This window comes from Silurus meridionalis, chromosome 12 (assembly GCF_014805685.1).
Source record: "Silurus meridionalis isolate SWU-2019-XX chromosome 12, ASM1480568v1, whole genome shotgun sequence".
Classification (NCBI taxonomy): domain Eukaryota; kingdom Metazoa; phylum Chordata; class Actinopteri; order Siluriformes; family Siluridae; genus Silurus; species Silurus meridionalis.
Window position 1 is genome coordinate 7,225,263 of NC_060895.1, and position 23,985 is coordinate 7,249,247.

Below are 23,985 nucleotides of genomic sequence, written 5' to 3' on the forward strand. Positions count from 1 at the left end.
CTTGGATGCTGACGAGTCACACCCATGTTCCTTTGTTTCAGTCTTTTAAGAAAAATGCTAACAATACCACCTAGTGGCCACATCAGAGCAGCAGACTAGTAACTGTAGACAGACAACAGTCAAGGTTCATATTCACTCCACTTGCCAAAGATAATAAAAGGACAAGTGGACATTTATATTGAATGAATCAGTGATTCAGTCTTTCTTTATCATGTTGTCTCATTGAGTTTTTCTTGCCCTTGTCACGATATAACGATATAAGAAATATAGGACTGGTCAGGACATCATATTAAAACCAGGGACATTTATTTACACTGTAAATGAACACTTAAAAACAAAACAATGCGGCTTTCTCACGTTTCGGACTGTTAACGTTTTCACGTTCGCATCCGGTTTCACAGGTGAAATTTACACACGCTGATTTACACCCATTTGTTTAAATGCATAAAGGTCTGTATAATATAAAACAATATAAATACATTTAACATTGTAATGACTAAAACATTCATCAAAAATTTCAAATTATATACAGCAGTTAAAAAAATATAGAAATAATTTAATCTATCCTATGCTCGTAAATACAGTGTGATTTGGGGAAGATCTCCACTGTTAAGTCACAGCAGACGCCGATATTCATTCAATCGCTTTCGTCTTCTGGGTAACTTTTGATGTAACATTCAACCATTTCATCTAGATCGAGTTTAACATGGTAGTTGATGTTCAGCACAGCCAAACTCTTTGACCTGTGCCTCACTGGTGTATCTGAAAGGTAAGCCTGTATTCGTTTCTGTCCGGTGCCTTCCTGACCTCTGAATGCCAACACGGGTAACGAAGCCAGAATTCGGAGGAACGCGTTGACGTTCGGGAAGAACTTGACGTCCGAGTGCTGCAGCGTTTCGTGAATGGTGCACGGCAGGTTGACTTCTTTTCCCCTGTGTTTCCATTTGATCCTCCAGCAGTGAAGCTCTGCCAGAAGTGTGTCTGGCTGAGGAAGATCGCTTCTGAATATGTCCGCGTGGGCTTCCTCTGAGGTGTTAAATTTCATCTGGCCCATGACTGCAGGAACAAGAGACAGGCACTTAAGAGCCCTGATATGGTTATCCGAGAACATGTCCTTCACTTCCTGAGTGATGTGCTCCATGAGCGGAAGAGTTAGGTATTCTTTGTAAAAGGACTCGGCCTGTATTTCTACCATTTCGATCGTGCGTTGCTTTCTGAGGAACAATCTGGGCACTTTGACTGGGATCTCCATGGCTGTGGCCAGATTTACAGCTTCCTCAAACCAGAACTCATGGTACACTTCGATGTTGTCTAGAACTTCATGCAAAGAATGCAAGACGGCTGTTAAGCTGCTGGCTGCAAAATACACATCGAGAGTCTCTCCTTGCAAGTTTTTCCCGAAGGCTCTCGTGAACGAGAGAGCGTTTTTCATCACGACCAGAGTAACGATAAACTCGAAATCAGCTAACGCCTCCGAGATGGCATAAGCGTCGCTGGTGAATTGGTCGTTCCACTTCAAGTCTTCGTTGTCATGTATGCTGTCCATGCAGAGCAACAGTGGCTCTAACAATTCAACTGCCATCTCGAACACGTTATGCAGCTCTGTCCAGGTGGCACGGCAGTTCTCTTTGAGATCGTCTCCTTTCTCTACGCTGCCCTGAGAGAGAATGGAAATGGCGCCATCTAGTTCGGCCTGCAGAAGTGGAGAAGCTTTAAAGAAGGCGTCTGTCTTTTTGAGGACCGACATCACGACTTGAACGCCAGTCAGCGGAATACTGTTAGCTAGGTGGATGTTAAGTGCAAAGGTTGCACATGGTGTGTTCATGGCCATCGTGTATTTCTCCATCAGATGGTTGGCTACGGCTTTCATCTTGCTTCCAAAGACACCGGAGCCTGCGTGTGCTTGACCTCTGCAGTTGTCCATGCTCAGATCCCATTCTTTCATGATGTGAGACTCCAATTTGTCTGCCATAGACTTCTCCTCTCCCTCGAACAAAATAAACTCTACAAACTCCTCCCGTAGAGTGTTGCTCTGGTCCACAAAACGCAAGAACACTGGGATGTGCTGCCCTTCAGGAAATTCCACGAGCTCTCCGGTCACCAGTGAAAAGAAGCGGCTTTCTCGGACTTCCTGCAGAAGCTCGTCGCGGATGCATCTCTCGCAGACTTCCAGCAGTTGCTTCTGTTGTGCTCCTGGCCAAAACTCCTCGTTAATAGCGGCTGCTTCAAACCGCGCTCTGAGAACTTCATCGCCAGCATTGATGCGGTTTTCCAGCAACGCCTGAAACGTGCTCATTCGAAACGGCTCCTCTGTTGACTGGTAACTCGACGGGATGTTCTGTTTTCCGATTAAAATAATCACTTCAAACAAAGACCTCAAGAACTCTCTTAGCTCTTTTTGAGGCGCGGTCAACTGGGGTACATCGTCGACCTCTGCGTCGTCCTCGCCGGCGGTGTTTTCCTTTTTTGAGAGCATCTGTTCTATTGAAGACTCCACTATAAAACAAGTATGTCATCAGAAAACTTTATTGACCAAATTCTGACATCGGATATGTTTACAGATGTAATGGATACTCACATCTCCGCTCTTTGATTTGCTGAACCTCTTCATCTGTCTAGAAACAACAGGATAGATAAGCATTCGAAATAAATTTATATACTAATAGGTTTCACTTAAATATGAATATCATTGAAAGCTTCATAAATCCAATGTAGACCAATTGTTCCACTATAGACAAACAAAAATATAGTCTTAAAGAACATTTAACCCATCTTGTCCTTACATTATTTATTACAGAGGATTAACAGGCATACAGTGCTTGTTAAAAGCTTGGACACCTACTCTTTTATGGGTTTTGAGGGACACCTGCATGCTCCTTTGGTTTATCTGAAACAAACTAGGTAATCTAACGGTAGGAAGATTTAAACATATACAGTGGGTACAGAAAGTATTCAGACCCCCTTAAATTCTTCACTCTTTATTATATTGCAGCCATTTGCTAAAATCATTTAAGTTCATTTCTTTTCCTCATTAATGTGCACATAGCACCCCATATTGACAGAAAAACACAGACTTGTTGACATTGTTGCAGATTTATTTAAAAAGAAAAAACTGAAATATCACATGGTCCTATGTATTCAGACCCTTTGCTGTGACACTCATATATTTAACTCAGGTGCTATCAGCTGTGTTTGATTATACTGGATTGGACTTGATTAGGAAAGCCACACACCTTGCAAAACTTGTTGCGTCTTTCCCGAAAAGACTCATGGCTGTATTAGATCAAAAGGGTGCTTCTACTAAATACTGAGCAAAGGGTCTGAATATGTAGGACCATGTGATATTTCAGTTTTTCTTTTTTAAATAAATCTGCAACAATGTCAACAATTCTGTGTTTTTTCTGTCAATATGGGGTGCCGTGTGCACATTAATGAGGAAAAGAAATACATTTAAATGATTTTAGCGAATGGCTCCAATATAACAAAGAGTGCAGAATTTAAGGGGTCTGAATACTTTCCGTACCCACTGTATATGTTTATAAATAGATATAAGTACATGGCATAACCCATAGCATGAATAACAGCTTTACACACACTTGGCATCCGGACAGTTCGTTTCTCCCAAGATTCAGGTAAAATACTTTTCCATGCCTCTTGTAATACTTTCCAAATGTGTTCTTCTTTTTCTGGAACATTATGATCCAGTTCATCCCAGAACAGTTCAATAGGATTTTCGGTGCAGTGACTGAGCCGGCCATCCCATTATAGAGAACACTCCAGCTGACTGCTTGATCTCTAAATAATGCGTACAGAGCTTGGACATATGCTTTGTCCAATTGTGTTTTTGTGCGGTGCAGTTGGTTCTGACTAGTCACAGTCCATGTGGAATTGCATGGCGTTGATTATGGGATGGTCGCCATGTTGGATCAGTATTCCTTTCACCAATAAACATACATGTATATAATGAGTTAACAAGTTCTCCAAATATAAACACAAACTTGTAAAATGGTTTGATGAAATATAAATACCGTTAAATGACCTAGTGGAATTTTTAAGTACTATATCCATTGTGAAAAGCGCTATAGAAATAAACTTGAACTAGTTTGTTGCATATAAACAAAAGAAACATGTCTTTGATCATTTTTGAGAGACGATGTGTTACCTAACGTTTGACAGGAACTGTATTTGTCATTAGGCTGCTATACACAACCTTACCAGAATTTTGATGCGTTTCCGATGTCTGCTGTGTGGATTACTGAGGTGACTTGTTAAATCAAAAATGGTAGGGATAGCAGTATCTCTCAGCACGGTCCTGTAAGGGCTCTGTGTTGACAAAGAGAATTCAACATTCAGCTAGATGAGACAAACAAACTTTAAACCATAACAGTTCATTCCTCTGCATGCAAACAGTCCTATAATCACAGAGTCAGTTGCTCAGTCACACAGAACCAGTCCTTTTACACAGAACCAGTCGCACACATGGAATCAGTTCTTTCACATAAGGTCAGAGGTATTTTAATGACAGAGTCAGTTGTACAGTAACAGAGTTATAGTCATATAATTATACAGATTTGGTCAGGATCGGCTGCACAGTCCCATAGTCAGTCACACAGGGCCAATGAGTCATACAGTCAGAGCCAGTTACACAGTCGCCTAGGGTCAGGCATATTTTCACAGTCAGTAGCACAGTCACAGAATCAGTCACACAGTCAAAGTCAAACGAATTCACTTGTACTGAGACAGTCTTTTAATGACTTTAATGAGTCATTTGCACAGTCCCACCAAGTCAAACGAGCAGTCTCAGTCCCACAGTCATACAGTCATTTGCACAGTCATACAGTCATTCACAGTCTCAGTCCCACAGAGTCATTTGCACAGTCATACAGAGTCATTCGCACAGTCATAGTCATTCGCACAGTCATACAGAGTCATTCGCACAGTCATAGTCATTCACACAGTCATACACAGTCATTCACACAGTCATACAGTCATTCGCAGTCATAGAGTCATTCGCACAGTCATACAGAGTCATTCGCAGTCTCAGTCCCACAGTCATTCGCACAGTCATACAGAGTCATTCGCACAGTCATACAGAGTCATTCGCACAGTCATACAGAGTCATTCGCACAGTCATACAGTCATTCACTGTCTCAGTCCCACAGAGTCATTCCTACAGTCACAGTTTCATTCGCACAGACCCACAGTCATTCACAGTCACACAGAATCATTTGCACAGTCCCACAGAGTCATTTGCAGTCTTTCGTTGAGTCATACAATCACTGAGTCTGGTTTATAGTCACACAAAATTAGTAACAAAACCACTGCAGAGTCAGTTGTTTAAACAAAAGAGTCAATCGCACAGAAATACATTTACAGATTTGTACCTAAAATCACAGAGTCAATGGTACAGCCTCTATGTCTCACAGACAATCCGAAAGTCACAGAGTCAGTCATACAGAGGATGCCCTATAGTTACAGGAGTTATACGTTATCAGACATAATGTCACAGACACCTAAAGTCACAATTGGTTAATCACACTCACTGTTTTACAAATCATCGCTGGCTCAAAGTGCTTTGCACAAAGTCTGTAATGCTTATTCAGCTGATCCGGAGTTTTCTCTTCGAGATCGGCACGGCGACAGTTCTCTACCCACAGCCGACATCTGTCCATAAAAAAAAGAGGAATTTCAAAGGGGTTACGACCCAGATTCATTTCTGAAATTCTAACATTGTTAACACTGTTAAATCCTAACAGTGACACTACAGTCAATAGTGTGAAACAAGGGAGTAGCCACTTAACTTGCACACCAACCCTGTATCTACTCTCACTAACCCTATTACTGTGTATCCCTTTTATCGCATACTTACATTTACAGCTATTTGGCAGATGTCCTAATACAAATCGACTTACAACTGAGCAGTTGTGGGTTAAGGACCTTGCTCAAGTGGTGGTGCTGAGATGGGAACCTTTGACCTTCTAATACAGAGACCAATGCCTGTCCCACCTCCTAGTTTTATAAAACTTCTAATAATGTTTGTTTGAACCAAATCTTTTTTTTTCTCTAGGCAGATCAGGTAAGAAACAAAGCACATGAAATTAAAGAACTCTGACGTGAACCAAAAATACGTCATTCATTTTGCTTGTGAACTACAGACTCATTATTAAGAACAGACTCAACTTCAGGAAGTGAAGAAAACAGTGTGATGTGCTATATGGTTTCTTAAGTAGCTAGAGGTTGCAAAACTTAACTTTATTACAAACATAATAAAAAAACAAAAACAGAACTTAATCATGAAAATGTGCTAAATTAATATGTAGTGCTTTTAGAAACATAATAGTATTCATTGAGGAAAATAAAAGACATACATTCAAAATGAAACAAAATGAACACTCCAAATAAATAAAATCAGTTGCATCCAAAATGAATAAAAAAAATAAGACAATTAAAATAAACAGAACGTGGTGTTAGTGATCCACCTCTAGTGGCTGCTCTTGTACTGTATAACGCAACCTGGAAAAACTATAGGTATGGATTTTCGCCAGGAGATCCTTCACTATTGGTGCAGATTAATCGCCAAAACGCAAAAACCGGTTGACCTCTAGCATGCAGACTCCCTCTCAAAAAAGTCTATTATCTAATAAACCAATATCAGGATGTATTGTATTGCTCTTGTCTGCCCCATGCCATAAATGTTAATGTATAATAAAAAAAGATAAACCCACACAGTATATTTGCATTTATGGCATTTGGCAGATGCCTTGATTCAAAGCTACTTACAACTATCTAATTTCCACAACTGAGCAGGGAAATCCAGTTCTGTCCCAGTCTCAATAAGAGCTGGGTTCCAGCAACGGCAGCCTCGTAGTCCTGGGATATGATCTTATGACCTTCTGATCCTGAGTTCATAGCTAGAACAAGGGCTGATCACACACACAAACAATGATCTCAATTCCACTTAGGTGGAACCTACTGTATAGAGTAGGTGTGAACAAAGTGGCCACAGAGTGAACATTGATAATAAAATGTAATTATTACAATAACAATAATTTAAAATCCCCCCCCACACACAGGTTTGTGAACGACACCCATCCACTGCCTTTCCATTAATCACTGCAGACATGAATATTTGCTCCCTATTGAAAATCAAAAGCTCATGTACAGAGACAGTCAGGAACACCAAATTCCTTGTGTGCACACCTGGTCCCTTAACACTGGCATTGTGGCCCTCTAACACACATCCACTTCACACACTAGGTACTGGTCTGGAAAAAAACGGTTCATGAAAAAGCTTAACAACCGCTTTGAAGCGTTCGGCTGACCTTTCCTCACAACGTCTAGCTTTTCTTTAAAAATCTGTCTTGTAAATGTCCCTGTAAGTGTATCTGAGACCAAATCGATTTCCTCTTCTCGGTCAGCCATTGTGGAATAATAATTATAAAAAAGACAGCTATTTAATCCCAATATATTCAAAAATATTTGAGCCAAGGATGCGGTTTGCGAGCTCTGACTAGTGCACTCTCCAGTGAAAATGGCGACATTGATTAAAGCAACAGGTTCATGCAACTTGAACTTTAAGTTATAGCAGCTGGCACTACTGATTGTGAAGGCTCACAGCAGATAACTTTGCCTGCAGCAACACCTGATGTGACAGCTGAAATTTGATTCTGTTAAAAACTCTAATGTAAACAGACACTTGGTTGCTTCAATCCATGAAGCAGGGCATCTGAGAAAAAAGCTATGAAATTAAAATTATTGAATTTTTGAAATAATTTAATACATATTGATAGACAAAAAAATATATTAAAACGTAAGTCAGTAAGTCTGGCCCATCTCTGTGTAACATTATTTTCAGTACATATGATTTAATTAATGTGTAAATAATGTTCTATCTATCCATCCATCACTCTCTACGCCCGTATTCAGACACATCCTGTCTCCTGCGCTATGATTGGCTGACAGCATTCACAAAGTCAAGCACAGGCCAATTAAAAAAACAACATGGCGGCTCGATCCGGAAGTGAAGTATTCTGAGTACAGGTGGTAAAAAAATACGATAGATAGCATTAGCTTCTCTAGCTAGTTCCTTCTTTCTTTCTTTTTCTTGATGAATGATGTTGTATCAGGCTGCAGTTGGCGCTTACAGCATGTCGGCATTAGGTGTACTGCTTTAAACGTGTTAGTTTGCTCACCACAGAACACACTCACCTCTCGGGGTCCCTCGGAAACCTGAAGAAAGCCAGATCAGACTGGGTGCTTTTCCGGGTGCAGTTCGGAGCCGCGCAAAAATTTGGCATGGTTCATGCAACTAATATGACCAAAACTATCACTGTTTACACATTATTTTAGGTGCATTACAATGAAACAGTGGTGTTGTTGTTATTTGTCCCTACTATATCAGCGCACAGGGGATACACAGCTAGCTGGCTAACTACACAGCTAACAAAAGCACGGACCTGCTGTCCCAGAATGCATTTCGACCCACGTCCCATAATGCTACGAGTTTTCTGTTAGTTAAAAATGAGGCAAAATAAAAAATAATAATGAAACATTTTTAAAAAAACGACTGGATCTGATCGAGTAGGATAAACACCATTGTGTAAGGTATCAGATGCAGCTCAGATTGCCCTACGGTAGTTCTGTTGTTAAGCAAGATATGCGAAATTATGAAACAAATAGACTGTAATATCAATTTAAATGACCAGCTATGTCACAATAACATAATACAAATTAATACTTTAATTCTTCTTTTATTTGAGAAGGAAAATATGTTGGGCTCGTCCGGGATTTGAACCCGGGACCTCTCGCACCCGAAGCGAGAATCATACCCCTAGACCAACGAGCCACGTGCAACAACTGCCCCTTCAGTTGTCCTAAATATCTCATCCATAATACATTATTACTATTATTTGATTTTTGATGCACTATCGGGCCTGAACCCCTGAACATTATATGAATATACACTTATTGAAGATCCAACTATAGGTTTTTGTCAATATTTTGCTATTATCATGAGCTCCATTCTACTGGGAAGGCCTTCCACTTATTTTTGTAGTGTAGTTTTCAGCTATAAGAGCATGAGTAAGGTCATGTCTTGATGTCACGTGAGTAGTAGTTCTAAGATGTGGGTTGCTTATAAATTCAGTGGGGTTGAGGCCAGGGTTTTGGGCAGTTCTTTAACTCCAGCCTTGTCAACCCAAGGTCTGCTTGATTGCATAGGATGTTTCTGTAAAAAAAAAAATGCTGGTGGACTGGGTGGATGCACAAATCTGTATCTGATGCATCCTTTGTACTTGTTTTCTTGAGTGAGAAAACTGAATCTCAGTGGCGGGTAAGGGGGTAGAACAAAGACACAAGCAGGCAAGATTGCAAGAAAACAGCTGATGTCTTCAGCTCGATTATTACACATTGAAACCATCCTGCTGGAACAGGTTTGGGGTCTCTTGATTCCAGTGCAGGGCAGTTGTAATGCAAAAGCAATGCTAATCCTACACAGTTACGTGCTCCCAATTTTGATGCAACGATTTGGATTAGGGCCCATTTACAGGTGTGATGTTTAGGCGTCCACATACTTTTGCCATACAGCTTAAAAGTTGAGCAACCCGAGGTCTAAACTCACCTCCACTTTATTAGGAACACCTGTACACATGCTTGTAGCCAAACACGAGAAGCACAATGCATCGCATCATAGACATACAGGTCAAAATCTTCAGTTTATGTTCACATCAGAATGGGGAGAACCCTGCGATGTTAACCATGGTATTAGTGTTGGTGCTGGATGAGCCGGGATGAGACACCGATGACCTGGGATTTTCATGAACAATATTCTATGGCTTATAAAAAGAGTATGGTGTGAAAACCCCCAAAATGTCCAGAAAGTGATAGTTCTGCAGGTGGAACTGCCTTATTGATGAAAGAAGTCACAGGGAAATTACCACATTGTTTTGAGGTGACTAAAAGGCTACTTAAATACCACTCAGTAATACCAAAACAGTGAAGTTTAAGGTGGACGGGCAACAAGAACAGAAGACCACATTTTCACTCCTGTAAACCAAAAACTAGAATCTAAGCCTATAATGGGAACTCACGAAAACTGGACAGATTAAAGACATAAAAAAGACTAAATGATGTTTTCCAAACTTAGTATCTTGTTTCAGAAATCCTAAAAACAGTGTCTATTGGAGTTACTGTAGCCTTTCAGGCAGCTAAAACAAGAACTGATGTCTACTGGCTCTTTTATTATTTATTTTTTATTTTCACACCATTCTATGTAAATTCTACAAACCGTTGAGCATGAAAATCCGTTTTCTGAAATGAGCTAGCTTACCACATCCATGACCATGGTTAAAATGACAGATATTCTCCCCCCCATATCACATTTCAGGGCTTGGTGTGAGTATTAACAAACTCTTGACCTTCATCTGCCTGATTCTATGCATCGCACTATTGCAATGTGATCTGGTACTTGGATAATTGCAGGTGTTCCTAAAAAGTGGTACCGAGTGCACATCTTTGGACTTTTATTTATTTGTTATTGCATCTGAACACTTTAAAGGCATTATGTCTTAAAAAAAAAATAATAAAAATGGATAAACTCAATTCACCTCATCACTACTTGTGAGAGAGAAGTCCAGGCTAAAATACAACATTCTGAACTGATTCTCCAAAAAGCACTGCTAAGTGAAAATACACACGTGAACGTCACTGTTAATTGGTAAGAGTAACAAGCTACAGTGGGTTTGAGATCCAGGGGCACCAACACAAAGCATCTCATAGACGTCCCCCCCCCCCCAGTTTATAGTCCGATCAATATCCTACTCGTTGCTCAGTAAAAACCTTTAATAAAAACTCAAATAAAATAGGAAATTCTTTTCCTTTCTATGCATCAATATTACTGATGAAATCTAATACTTGTGCCGTAGGAAGAACGTCCCTTACAAACGATAGCCCAAAGAGTTGTAATTATATACCAGGAGAAATGTAGCGAATTCTGTATTTCCTTTATTAAAAAATATAAATATATATACATCAAGTCTATTTCAGCTATTAAAAAGGGGCTGCATTTTGGGAAACGACACTAAATCCGAGAGCTAAAACAGGTAGACACTTAATATCTGTTTTTGTTTTTTTTCCAGGTTTATTTTGGAATGTTTTGAGTTCAGCAAAACTGCTGCGTTCCCCATTCAAATGGGGTCATTTATAAAAACTATTTTTAAAATCCATTTAACATTTATATGAATCATTTCTCATCACCATTAACTCTTCTCAGAATATGTAAATATATCAAACATTATTTGTTTTTTTTAATAAGAGGGTAAAGATGCTTTCAGCAAAATAAACACCACTTTCACGTAAATCGTGTCCTGTTACCCGATTTCGCAGCAGGACACTAAAGATTCATCGGTTATATGAATGGAGTTGGTCTTCGTTAATACCCGATGCAGAATGTGAGCTCGGGTGGAGAATATGTCACAACCTTTTATACCATCAAACTCTGGGTGAGATTGCTTATGCAATTCATTGAACAATTGCTTCTGTGACTGCAAACACTGAATCTTCAGAAACATGCATACGCCCATGTGCCCTCAGTGCCATATTTAGACGCCGTTCCAATAGTAAATGGGAAAACAAGCATTAAACAAAATGTTTGACAAACTTGTTGAACTTGTATACTCATAGTAGCTACAGCAGACTGCCTGAAAACTGCGGTGTGGTACTTCGGTCAAAATTAGCATGTCATCCAAAGTAGAAAAAGTAGCATCACCCACCAACTGATGACCCCCAAACCCAAAAGAAAAAAAAACAAAAAATTAAATTCTCCTTATAATCTTTCACAGCTACTCTGTAGCCTGCAGAGCAGCGGTGTTGTGCCAAACCATGCTCCCACAACTGCTGAAGAAAGGAGGAAGGGGGAAAAAAAACACAAAAATTAAATTAAAAACAAAGAGAACAGGGTCATGATGTTTCACCAAATAACAATTCAACCGAGCTTTGCAAAAATTTCCATTTCGCAAAATTAGTTGATAGACATTTGGTATGGACAAAACTGATCATTTAATAAAACACTGTGTTGGAGTGGTGAACTGCTACATTATTGGTTACAGAACCATAAAAAAAACCCAATTACTTTGGTATTTAAAAAAATGTGTAAAGTTCACAGCATAATTCATAAGGGGAGAAAGGCAGTCACAAATTTCGGTGAATATTTCTGTACTGAAAAGTGAATAAGCAAATCGGAGGAAACAGTGTTCAATGGAAAGCGTACACTCAAAAGAAAAAAAGGAACAAATAAATAAAATCAAGCATCTCATATAAGGGGTGGGGTGTGTGTGTGTGTGTGTGTGACTAACTCCGTTGTGAAATCCTAGATTAAAAGAATTAGAGAAAGTCACGATTAAAACACTTGACCCTGTAATTATGAGTCCCTTAAGTTCCTTTGTTAAATAAAGGCCTCTTATTAACCTTTTGATTACTTTTTAACTCTACTCAGCATTCCTCTAAATAATTATCATTTATGTTAAAAGAAGAGGAAAGCCATCTTTATCTGAACAGTATTGTCCATGTTCTTCTCATTCAAATGTTCAAAAAAAAAAAAAAAAATAAAAAAAAAATCATAAGGCCAACAGGGTTCGTAACTCGAACCCTTAATATCTGTATCTGACCCCATTCAGTGCATCTTCTCCATAACTGGAACACATAGTAAGACGCGTTTCAGCCTGAACTCTACTGCAGCTCAGTCTGCTCCCACAGTCTGAGCACACGCTTCTCACAGTTACACAATACAGACAACACCAAAGACCACTGAGAGTACTTCTTCCTGCACACACTACAGGTTTTAAACACACGACTCCTTTAAGAGGTTTTTTTTTTTTCTTTTGTTTTTTTTTTTTTTTTTTTTTGTTGCTTTTTTTTTTTTTTAAAGGGTAAATAAATTATCAAGAAAAAAATGCTGAATGTTTCATCATTGGAACGTAAATGGATGTTATTTTTTGCATTGCTTTACATGTAGATAGCTGTGTGGCAGTTCTTGGCTTTGAAACACTTAAAACAGATTAAAAAAAAAAAGAAAATGAATGAACAATGAGTGAGAAATGAGTACTATGTGTAGTAAGTGGATTGGCAGATGCAATCTTATGATGGTCATTTTGCAGTATTACGAATGTGTCTGTTAAGTGGGAGAGAGAGAAAAAAACAAAACAAAAAAAACCCCAAACAAAACATACATATATTTTAAATACTCTTCAGTTGTAGCGTTTCAGTGATATCTCCCCTAAAAAGTGAGCAGCTTTTTGTTCTCTATGCACCATTTAAAAATAGGAGAAAAGGAAAATATCACCTAGAAAAAAATTTTTTTTTTCATAATAACCACATACAGAAAAACAAAACATTTTCAGATTAGTCACGAACTAGCCATGGAGCTTGGCTGAACGCAGACTCCAGTCATCGGAGACTCATCTCTATCAATGCCTTGTCTCATTCCCAAATGTCCCTCTGTTATGAAGTGCCCGGGTCCTGTGTTGGAGGGAACAGAGTACGGTGGATGTCCAGCGATGCCAGTTTCTTGGCGGGGATTCGAGAAGGCACCCAAACCCATGCTCCCGATTCGGCTGAAGTCCAGGGCTGTGGTGGGCCCCTGGCGAAACTGGTACAGGTGGCCATGGTTTCCTGTGGAAGAGGAAGAGGTGGAGGAAGAGGAGGCAGAGGAAGACAGCGATGTCATGGACAGATGGCCATGCCCAACCTCCATGGAGTCCTGTGTGGAGGCGCTGTTGGTGGGCGAGTTGTAGAGCCGTGACCGAGGGAATGCTGTTATGACCTGTCCGTGATGATGGTGGTGGTGGTGATGGTGATGAGGGTGTAATGCTTTAGGATGCTGGGGAGGCACATGAAAGGTGGTCTCCTGCACTGGATGCGTCTCTACAGCTCTGACAGCTTCCGGGCCAACACTATCAGTCCATACTACAGGAGGATGGTGAGGCTGTCTTTTCTGGAAGAAACCAAATACAAGGAGGAAAATAAATAAAGCAAACAAGAAGCATCAAACAGAGAAGCTTGAAGAAAAAAAAAAAAGGCTGAATCTACCAAGAACACCATAGTGTATTTTTTTTTTTTTTGCGATAATGTTTAGTCGTTATGCAGTAACAAACAATTGATCAAAAACATTAAGACAACAGCATAATAAAAGTATAGTCTCACCACTACCCAAGGAAAAACTTTGAGGTTTTGATGCGCTTACAGAAAATTGTCAGCAACGAGGTGGTGTGATGCAAGCCAATGTAAATCTGTTACTGTTACTATCATCAAGCTGCTCCCCCCCAACCCACCATTGTTGTTTCCCCACATGCTTGTATGTGAACTGTGTTTTGTGTGTTCAGCATTTTTAAGAGCCTTCTAAAAACTGCACTGACCTGAGGGCGAAGGTTGTCACAGTCTATGCTTGGCATCACTGTGCCAACGTGCCCTCCACTGTGTCGATGATGGTGAGTGGGATCAGATCTCGCTCTGCCACTGGTGCTCGTTCCAGACGATCCTCCTGAAATCACGGAAAATGTGGGGGGTTAATTATTTGTTTAATTTTTCATTTCATTAATGTTTCATGTAACTATTTAAATATTAAACTGTTTATCCTTTAACGGAATTTTTTTTTATTCTGGAACCATATGTACATATTTTTCCGTACTGCATCGTTAGGGTGCATGTGTGATTAAATTGGAGAAGGACATTTTAGACAATAATACTTTATATTTAAAAATAATAATAAAAAAATAAACCTTTTGATGACTTTTATAAGCCTTATAAAGTTTAGTGATGGTGGACTGTTGGTTAAGTCCATGTCTGTCTCTGTGACATTTGTAACACAAAACCTGAAGGAGAATTGGTTCAGCTGAATGAAACCACTACAGCTTTAATGTGACAGTCTCTGACCTTTATCTCAGCCTAGGATTTTGTTTAATTGCTGTTGTAAATATTGTTTAAGTAATGTTGTGAATATTTACATTTCAGAGTTTCTGCAAGATTTCACCAGTCAAATTTAAGACTTTTTTAAAAACCTTTTTAAGACCATTAAGAATGAAATGTAAGACCTATATCACGACATCAAAAACATACTCAAACACGTTGTTAGCAACTGGCCTTATCCAAACCTTCATTTTTTTTTTTCTCAAGCCAAGTATCGCTGAACATGCACTTCCCCATAAATGAGAAATCAAATCTATAGTACGATCCAATAGAGATTCCCACCAATAGCAGAAAGTTGATTGGCTGTTGCATATTGGTCCTATTTGTAGTGATAATACAGAGAATTACATTTGGACTAATGAAAGAAAGTAAGAAAAGAGAGAAGTAAGAAAGAAAGAAAGAAAGAAACCCAAACGCCATGTAAATAAACATACCAAAAAAAAAAACCATGAGCATTTCAATGAACATTAGAAAACATCAGAAAATTTAGACCTGTTTAAAATGATTTAAGACCTAGAATTTGAGACTGTTTACAGCTATAAATTGTGGTTTTTAAATTTTACACTTTTTAAGACTGCAGAAATATTGTATTATTAATTTGCACAAATTAATCCCTTCACAGAATAGAGAAATGAGATACATCAATGAGCAGGTTTTATAAACCACTGCTAAATTTTAAAATTTATATTTCTTTGCTTAAATAAATTAAGACACAAATCACATTCAGAAAATATGATTCCTGGCACCCTGCTCAATGACCATGTCCTTTATTTTCATATGTCCACAGAGTACACAAGGTTATAATTTTTTATTATGTTAATGTGGGAATGCTATTTATTCTTTTCTATGAAGATTAGGGATGCACCGAATATTTGGCCACCGAAAATCTTCGGCCGAAAATGGCCCAAAAGTGCATTTTCGGTTTTCAGCCGAAAGACTTTGATCACCGAAACAACACGGCCGAAACAGTTTGTTGTGATGACGCAACCAGAAACCACTGCCTGCACGTGCATGTCTAAAACAGCATGTCTGCGGTGTGGACGTATTTCAGTATATCTGAGAAAGACCCACGGATAGCGATTTGCAAACATGTAATGCCGAAATTTCGTCTGCAAAAACTTTCTCCACGTCGGGTTTAATTTGAAATCCAAACATCCGATCGCTATGCTGAATATCAGAGCAGCAAAACCCCTCCGAGCATGCGCACTCCGTCTGTGGTGGACGTTTTTGAAAAGGCAGGAAGTTTCCCAGTGATGGTGTTGTATTGTATCTTTAAGCAGTTGCACTTGTTCTGAATGCACTTTGTTTTTATGAAAGAACATATTTAATTGTACAACCTTTCAGCAGGCCAGAGGGCCTGTACATTATTATTTAATGTACACATGAGTGCATTTAAGTTAAACATTTAAGACTAAATTTTAATTTATTTTATCCTGTGCATTGTTGCAATGTGCTATAAATAAATATTTTAATAATTTGTAATTGATTAATTCTTTGAAACTTTAATATTAATTTATGCAATTGAAATGCCTTGATTTTAGTAAGGTTAGTACACAGTCATAGACATAAATGCAATGGTAATAATAATTGGCATAATTTCTTTCGGTGTTTCGGTTTTTCGGCCTTGCTTTCCTCCTTTTTCGGTTTTCGGTTTCGGCCAAGAATTTTCATTTCGGTGCATCCCTAATGAAGATGCATTCGGATGTCTCCCATTTACAGATTGAGACGAAACCTCTTAATAGCACTCATTGAGTCATTTGTTTGGTACAAGTAGGAATATAATTAGGTAAAGTTGAACACTATTTGCAGAGCACCTGAGCTGGAGGATGTACTAGAAGTGGTCCCTGAGGACTGCGAATGCTCAAGTGCAGGACTTGTTGAAACACTGCTGCTTGTGTTCGTTCCCTCATCAGCAGTCTTCTTAAAGAAGCTGTGCTGAAGCGCATAATAAGGCTGGATTCGAGTCTTGGGATCGTAGTCCAGCATTCTGAGCACAAGGTCCTTGAACTTCAAGTAGTCAGCCACTGCGTGGCCAGATTCGCCGGCTCTTCGCCCGCCAGGTCCACCGGCCTCCACACCCAAAATGGTATGGAGTTTACGAGAAGCGGGTGGTTTGTACTGTTGGCAGAGCAACAAACAACTTAGTAATGAACAAATAAGCTCACTGATGTCCATTCGGTTATAAACATACCCTTTTTCCATCTTTGGTCTTCTTAATACTCCACGTCCCATCTGACAACTTCTCAAAAAACTTTCTGGCTTTTGGTGCTAGGTCCATTATGTGACTGGGTGGGATTCCAAGGACTTCAACTATTTTGTTCATTTGGTCCACCTGTGTTCAAAGAAAAAACAAAACACATTGCATTTTTTTCCTCTGCACACCATCACTGTAACAATTACACAGTATACAGGTAGTACGATACAATACCATACAAAGATAAATAGTATTCCGTAGCAATGGGGCACAAAAAGAATTAGACCAGATATACCACACAGTCGTTATAATAAAACTGTACAATAATCTGATCAATGTGCCACTATGTTTATTTGCAACAAATCATAGTTTTTCCTGACACAATCCATAAGGGACCCAATAGGTTTGGAATGATATTTTTTTATGCACTGTGGCCAGAGTGTTGCAAACTTTAACCGTCACCTGTTCTAAACCGTATGCTGTTGCTGTGTTTTTTTTTATTTGTAATAAAAAATTGCATCTCTCCATACAACACACATTAATAGATCAATTATAACTGCATTTTTCTGATGTTTCTTACCTCATTGGCGCCACTAAACAGAGGCTCTCCTGTATGCATCTCCACCAGTATACACCCCAATGACCACATGTCTATTGTCAAATCATATGGCATTCCTAACAGCACCTCAGGGGAGCGATAGAATCGACTCTGGATGTACTGGTATATCTGGAAAATTATGGAGTTACACATTTAATTAAGGGGAAAAAAAAACAACACACACCAAAAAGATTAGAAAACTATAACTGTACCCTCTGTCCCAGTTGGCAGGAGCTTCCAAAGTCAACGATTTTAATAGCGCTTCTCTTGGGGTTACATAGTAGGATGTTCTCTGGCTTGAGGTCACAGTGGATGATGCTGAGTTCAGGAGTGGCGAGAAACAGCAGTGCAGTGCACAGCTGCTGAGCAAATTTCCGTGTCAGGTTTAAGGAAACCCCTCTGAAGTTTGTGTTTCGTAACAAGTCATACAGGTTGTATGACAACATTTCAAACACTAAGCAAAGGTGATTCCGAAACATGAAGTGGCGCTTCAGATGAACTAAATGCAAAAGGGGGGAAAAAACGAAGTAGTTAAAAATTCAATAAAGTAAAAAGTTTTATTTTAACAAAAACAAACGCACATCTTGTTCAATCCTACACTGAAAAATTGCACTATTATTACGCCACGTATAAACATTATTAAAATGCAGTCTGAATTTTTATTACCTATGTAATATTTCATTTCAGTGTCATGTTTGTTCATGAGCTCCAGCAGCCGCACTTCAATCTGAGCTTGATTCAGAAAAGCCTTCTTGTTTTTGATGATTTTGATTGCTACCCATTCCTGCTCAGCACGGTCGTAAGCCTTAACAACCTGCAAAAAAGCCAATTAAAAAAACTAATCAGTACATGTTTACGTTTCTTCAGTGACTCTTAGAAAAATGTTACATTAAATATTACAAAATAACAAAAATGACATTAAAATATTATGTAGTGTCAGGCATGCATGCTATTCGGTCAAATTTTGCTCAACACTGTATGAGGCAGCATTAAGATTACACAAGACCACAAAGAATGGATTGAAATTTCTATCCTGCACAAAGCCCTGACCTTAAGCCTACTGAATATCTTTGGGATGAACTACAACACCTTGATCCCCTGACATCAGGACCTAGCCTTACAAATGCTTGTGTGTCTTAATGATCAAATCCTCATAGCCACACTCTCTTCAGAAAATCTGGAACAACATCTTGAATCTTGAAATGTGTTCAGCAAGCACATTTGGGTGTAAATGGTCAGGCATCCAGATACTTTTGGCCCTATAGCATACATGTAAAAAATGTTCACTGCAATTCAGAAAAAAAAAAAAACATGTAGCAGCTTGGGAAAGAATTCACATGATGACATTTTTACATTTTCTTATATATATATATATATATATATATATATATATATATATATATATATATATATATATATATACAATTTTGAAAACTTTCATCAACAGCAATATCTTTGAGCTTTTGCAAGTATTGGATCTCTGCCACAATGAAGGTTAAAGCAGTTTCAAAGAATTTATAGCTGAAAATATGGTTTCATCAAAAGTGAAAAGGGACAAAATGAGAGAAAGTCTGAATTGATTAGGCTTTGGTTCGTTTAGCCAGGGCATGTAGCAACTTAACAACTATACCAAAGTACGGTATGAGAAAATCGCCTTAGCTAGCAAAATTTCTGATTCAGATTTTTAAATTGTAATTGTAATCTTACAGCAGATGAGTTAATAAAAGTTAAACAAACTCAACAACAACAACAAAAAAAACAGGGCAGAGAGCACTTACGATTTGTACAGTGAAATATAATATAATGTGCTATTGAACCGAACTGTTTCTGTCTTGACAAACACGCAAGTAAATTAGCGAGCGTACCTGCCCAAATGAACCCTTTCCTATTAAAGAGTCGATTTCATAACGGTCCATCCACTTCTCTCCATTTTTGACGATGTAATCAAAGTTGTCGTCGTCATAGCCATCATTGAAGACTTTCTTCTCTTTCTTATGGCTGGAGTCCTCACAATGACCCTGTTGATGCCGTCGTTTCTTTTTTGCATAATAGACCTAAACAGGAAAATAAGGACCCACGGCAATTTCTTTTTATGTTTGTCTCAGTCAGTCAGTCCTGTGTGTTCATAGTATGATGCATATTAATATAGGGGAAAAAAGTCAAGAACCTATAGGAAAAAATCTACATATATGTATTGTTGTATTTACTCCTTATATTACATTGCGGGTTCACCTTACAATTCACACATTCTCGGATACTGTATCAGGTTTTGAGCCTTTTCAGACAACTTTTATTATTTACTGTGCCATGGTCAAAACCCCCAAGAACATACACAATACACAAAAGGTGCTATTATCACTTGGATGAAAACTGTTACAAAAAGTGATTCCTGCACACCTGTCTTACTCTTAAAGTAAAAAGCTAACCTGTAATCCTAATTTTTTTTTTTACTGGAGATACGCCCTGACCAAAAACCTAAAAGTGCTGATCCCAGAGACTCCACCCATTAATAACCAAAACATCTCCTTACAATGATAAGTTTTTCTTTATAAGAGCCTGGATTTAAATTTTTTACAAAAATGTAACAATGCAAGTCACTGTGAATTAGCTGTTAGTACAAAACAGTCACAGGGTGTCAGAGTAAAAATTATAGAAAATTAACCAGCATCTGACTAAAACCACACCTGCCGACAAGCTACTCTATAATGATTGATTGCTTTAGCTATTTCAATGATGTTAAGACTATTGACTTTTACACTGGCTGCTCAAATTCTTATCACATTCACTTTAAAGTCAACTAAAATTGAATTCATGTATTAGCAGTATAGTTCTGGGTTTGGGTAAAGACAGAAACAGGACATCAATAAATAATTACATAATTTTGACAAATGCTTCTTCGAGTCTCTCTCTCGGGCGTGCTCTTATACATTATTAAACATTAGGCAGTTTTTGGCAGCAGTTCTTACCTCATTAATGTGTTTGTAGGTTTTAATTAAGTCAACAGAGAGCTTCCTCAAAGGAGCTGCGGTTGGCTCACGAAAACACTGGGGCATGTGCCTCTGTATGAAAACACACACAGACCTTCCGGTTGAGGAAATACAGCAGTTTACACTATGTTTTCCTTGGAATAAAAAGCAAAACTTGTGGTCTGCAGGCAAAGAACATATGTGCATTATAGGGTTGTTATGGTGTCACGGTCTCATGTGAGATCTCAGAGTACGGGACGGTGCAGCAACATTAGCCCGGTAGCTGGTAACCGGCGATCAAGAGTGCTCGGGTGAACGGTCGATTTTTAGGTAATACTGCGGTAATGCGCAATAAAAATGAATATATTTTTAAATTAAAATGAGAATATCTAGCTTTAAAAATGTTTTACTTACTTTGTAATAATTTGCAACATTTGTAACATGTTAGATTGACACTTTGTTGTACTGACACATCTATTTAATTGTTACGCATATTCTTTTCTTTCAAAATATATTGGTGTATAAATGTGCATCTCCATAACTGAGGCCGGTGATATTCGCATCTCGATGCATAGCCAACGATACGAAATAAAGACACATTACGATGCAATGCGATCCGATTTCCAACTCAATAAACACATTGCAATTTAATAAAATACGATGCAATGGGGAAAAACGATGCTATGCAGTTCATTATGGTACAGATAGTTCACTTTTGTTGCTTTGGTTCGGACAGGCAGCTAATCATAAATTTACTTAAGTGCCTTGTGACTTCTAACGCATGGCCCCTTTTACAAACAGACCATTGTAGTGCAAAATTTAAAAAAAAGGAGAAAATGATTAAATAAGGCAGGAAGATACAGCTCTACCTCTGCCATGTTAATCTATATTCTATTTGACTCTCAGGACATTTTTTTTTTTTTTTGGATCATTAGCAAGATCAGGAACGAGTGCAGATTTGGGTTGGGGCGGTATGTTTATAAAACAAAAAATTAAAATAAAACGATATACACAATGAGCGTATGAGCTCTATGGTGAACACCAGTGGAGAATTGTTAATTATATCACCATAAAGATCACTTTTTACATTTCTTCATTTAAACCATTTGACTATTTTTTTCATTCTCAAGAAGAAACAGGAAAAACAATTATTTCTATAAATCTATCTAAAGAATTCTATTTTCCTGCTTTTGTTATATACATGTATGCTACATACAATGACATTCAAAATTTTTTTCCTTAATTTTATGTTTTTAAAAGGGTTGATTAATATTGTGATACTATAAAAATGTATTATATTTATCCTAAACTGTAACACGAGTGAATTACATATGCTTTGTACATGTGCACTCAGTAGTACCTGAATGGCAGTGAGCGCATGTGTCTGGTCACTGTATGGTAGTACAGTGCCAGACTGCTCTGTACTCTGCTGGTGACAGTCAGTGTGCTGCGGGTGTGAATGAGGCATCGGAGCAGCCATGTGAAACCCAGCAGCATTGAAAGAAAAAGAGCGTGCAAGCCGGCCAGACCAGGGTTGGCATGCTGAGGTCTCTCCCCCTAGGAAAAAAAAAAAAAGAAATAGTTTAAATATGCTTTAGTGCTTATTAGAACAATTAAAAAGACTTGTGTGTGTTTTTTTTTTTTGTGGAAAAAACACTTATTACACTTATTATTTAAACAGCCATCACAGATTACAAAAAATCACAAATACAGCTCATTATATGCTTATGACTTAGTTAAAAAAAAAAAAAAAACGTTATATTACATTTTTTTATACAAAAGTGTGCAGGAGTAAAATTAAAGAAGGACATTCTCAATTTAAACCATATATTGAATACAGACTTTACTACCTTGAGTGCACAATAAACTAAACACTAAATGAAAGAACATTTAACTCAGGGCTCAGCACAGGGACATCATCATCATCATCATCATCATAATAATAATAATAAAAAAAATAAAATAAAAGATACTGATTCCACTCTGACAAATTCACCTTACAAAAAGAGTAAATTCAAATAATTATTAGGAGAATACTCGTTTATGAGCATCCCTCAGCAGGCAGCACAATGCACCACAGCCACACTGAACCACACCACTATTCAGAATCCCAGCAACAGCACCCAATTAGCATAGCCTATCACCACCAAGATACAGTGTGATTTGGCAAGCCCATCAATGTTCAAGCCAATCACAGCAGAGTATGCAAATAGACTACTTTTGTTGCCAGGGCAGAGCTTCTGCCATTTGCCAATAAGAAAACATGAAATAAACAAGAAATTAAATTGAACTTTGGTACACTTTAAGGTAACATTCAGCACATGGGAGGCGGAGAGCAAACTAAAAATCTCAGGGAGCGAAAGAGCGATTTATTTGAGCGAAACCGAGACTGGGCGAGGAGTTCACCCAAACCAGTAACAGAAGGTGCAATCCTAGCACTATCGCACCAGCTTTCCGAATCATGCCTAGCACTGGGAGGAATATGTTCTAAAAAGGGAAAGCGAGCTTGAATTTATTTTTTAGCGGATTGATTTACAGAGCTGACTCGTGCAAAAATAAAGAACTCAAGTGATACCGAACATTTTGAAGCATCAGGATTTACCATCATATGATGCTTTACCATCAACATGGACAAAGAGATTTTTATTTTTTATCCTTAACAATTGATCTTTTTTTTGTTGTAGATAATAAACCATAAAAAGTCAGGGTCAAACATCAGAAGCTCATCAAACAAACAAATACAAGAGTCATTTCTTTATTTGATGAGCAAGCGTACACAAGTTCACATACACACTCTCAACCTGTATTCAGTTTCGTTTTATCGAGCGACAGCAGTAATTTTCTTATGCGTCTCTCACATTCAGAATAAAAAGCAATAGAATATTCACAGGAGGAGCGAGTTTCTAGAAAGCCGGTTCATTATATATGTATCTGAAGCTTTGCATCACATGGTCATATGATGATGCTCCAGTCACAACATGATGCCTAAATGAAGTTCCAGCAACAATCGAAAAACGGAATAAACAAAACTCTAAACGCACAAACAAATTTTTCTGATTTAGATTCAGATAATAGATAGGGTCACTGATATGTACAAGATTACATACAACACAAGATTAAATACAACAAGTAGCAGCCATCATTTTTCTCAATGCAAGAAGCCATCTGCATAGACAATAACTAACATGCGTCTGGATTTAGAGTATAATTATCAGATGGTCTTATAATTTGGTTGAAAACAGTAGGTAATTCGGCATGTAAACTTTCTC

General features: G+C 38.3%; 2 protein-coding genes and 1 non-coding gene across 3 annotated transcripts in view; all 3 read right to left on the reverse strand.

Moving 5' to 3' along the window:
- Positions 1 to 284: 284 nt before the first annotated feature.
- thap12b (THAP domain containing 12b) lies at positions 285 to 8,496 on the reverse strand. Its single transcript, XM_046863586.1, has 5 exons — positions 8,209 to 8,496; positions 5,544 to 5,664; positions 4,216 to 4,323; positions 2,579 to 2,615; positions 285 to 2,496 (listed from the first exon to the last, which is right to left on the reverse strand). Exons 1-5 carry the CDS (start codon positions 8,295 to 8,297, stop codon positions 638 to 640), a joined length of 2,214 nt encoding a protein of 737 aa, XP_046719542.1. The 5' UTR covers positions 8,298 to 8,496; the 3' UTR covers positions 285 to 637.
- Positions 8,497 to 8,773: 277 nt separating this feature from the next.
- On the reverse strand, positions 8,774 to 8,845 carry trnap-cgg. Its single transcript has one exon. It is a non-coding gene; the product is annotated as a tRNA-Pro (tRNA).
- Positions 8,846 to 11,929: 3,084 nt separating this feature from the next.
- The window catches only part of dyrk1ab (dual-specificity tyrosine-(Y)-phosphorylation regulated kinase 1A, b), a 28,366-nt gene continuing 16,310 nt past the window's right edge, over positions 11,930 to 23,985 (reverse strand). Inside the window, exons 2-11 of the mRNA XM_046862951.1 lie at positions 22,077 to 22,273; positions 20,717 to 20,809; positions 19,616 to 19,804; positions 18,417 to 18,564; positions 17,963 to 18,249; positions 17,733 to 17,879; positions 17,150 to 17,290; positions 16,773 to 17,076; positions 14,409 to 14,533; positions 11,930 to 13,987 (exon numbers count right to left, since the gene is read on the reverse strand). Of these exons, the coding sequence (XP_046718907.1) occupies positions 13,400 to 13,987; positions 14,409 to 14,533; positions 16,773 to 17,076; positions 17,150 to 17,290; positions 17,733 to 17,879; positions 17,963 to 18,249; positions 18,417 to 18,564; positions 19,616 to 19,804; positions 20,717 to 20,809; positions 22,077 to 22,196 (2,142 nt within the window). The 5' untranslated portion in view covers positions 22,197 to 22,273 and the 3' untranslated portion in view covers positions 11,930 to 13,399. The remainder of the gene's footprint in view (positions 13,988 to 14,408; positions 14,534 to 16,772; positions 17,077 to 17,149; positions 17,291 to 17,732; positions 17,880 to 17,962; positions 18,250 to 18,416; positions 18,565 to 19,615; positions 19,805 to 20,716; positions 20,810 to 22,076; positions 22,274 to 23,985) is intronic.

What these genes read in the sequence shown, in the direction of transcription:
- thap12b (XM_046863586.1), bottom strand. Translation starts at nt 8,297, where the DNA reads ATGCCAAATTTTTGCGCGGCTCCGAACTGCACCCGGAAAAGCACCCAG. An exon ending in GGAAACGCATCAAAATTCTG is followed by an intron (nt 2,616 to 4,215) that starts GTAAGGTTGTGT and finishes TGTTGTTTCTAG; the next exon opens with ACAGATGAAGAGGTTCAGCA. An exon ending in GCAAATCAAAGAGCGGAGAT is followed by an intron (nt 2,497 to 2,578) that starts GTGAGTATCCAT and finishes CTTGTTTTATAG; the next exon opens with TGGAGTCTTCAATAGAACAG.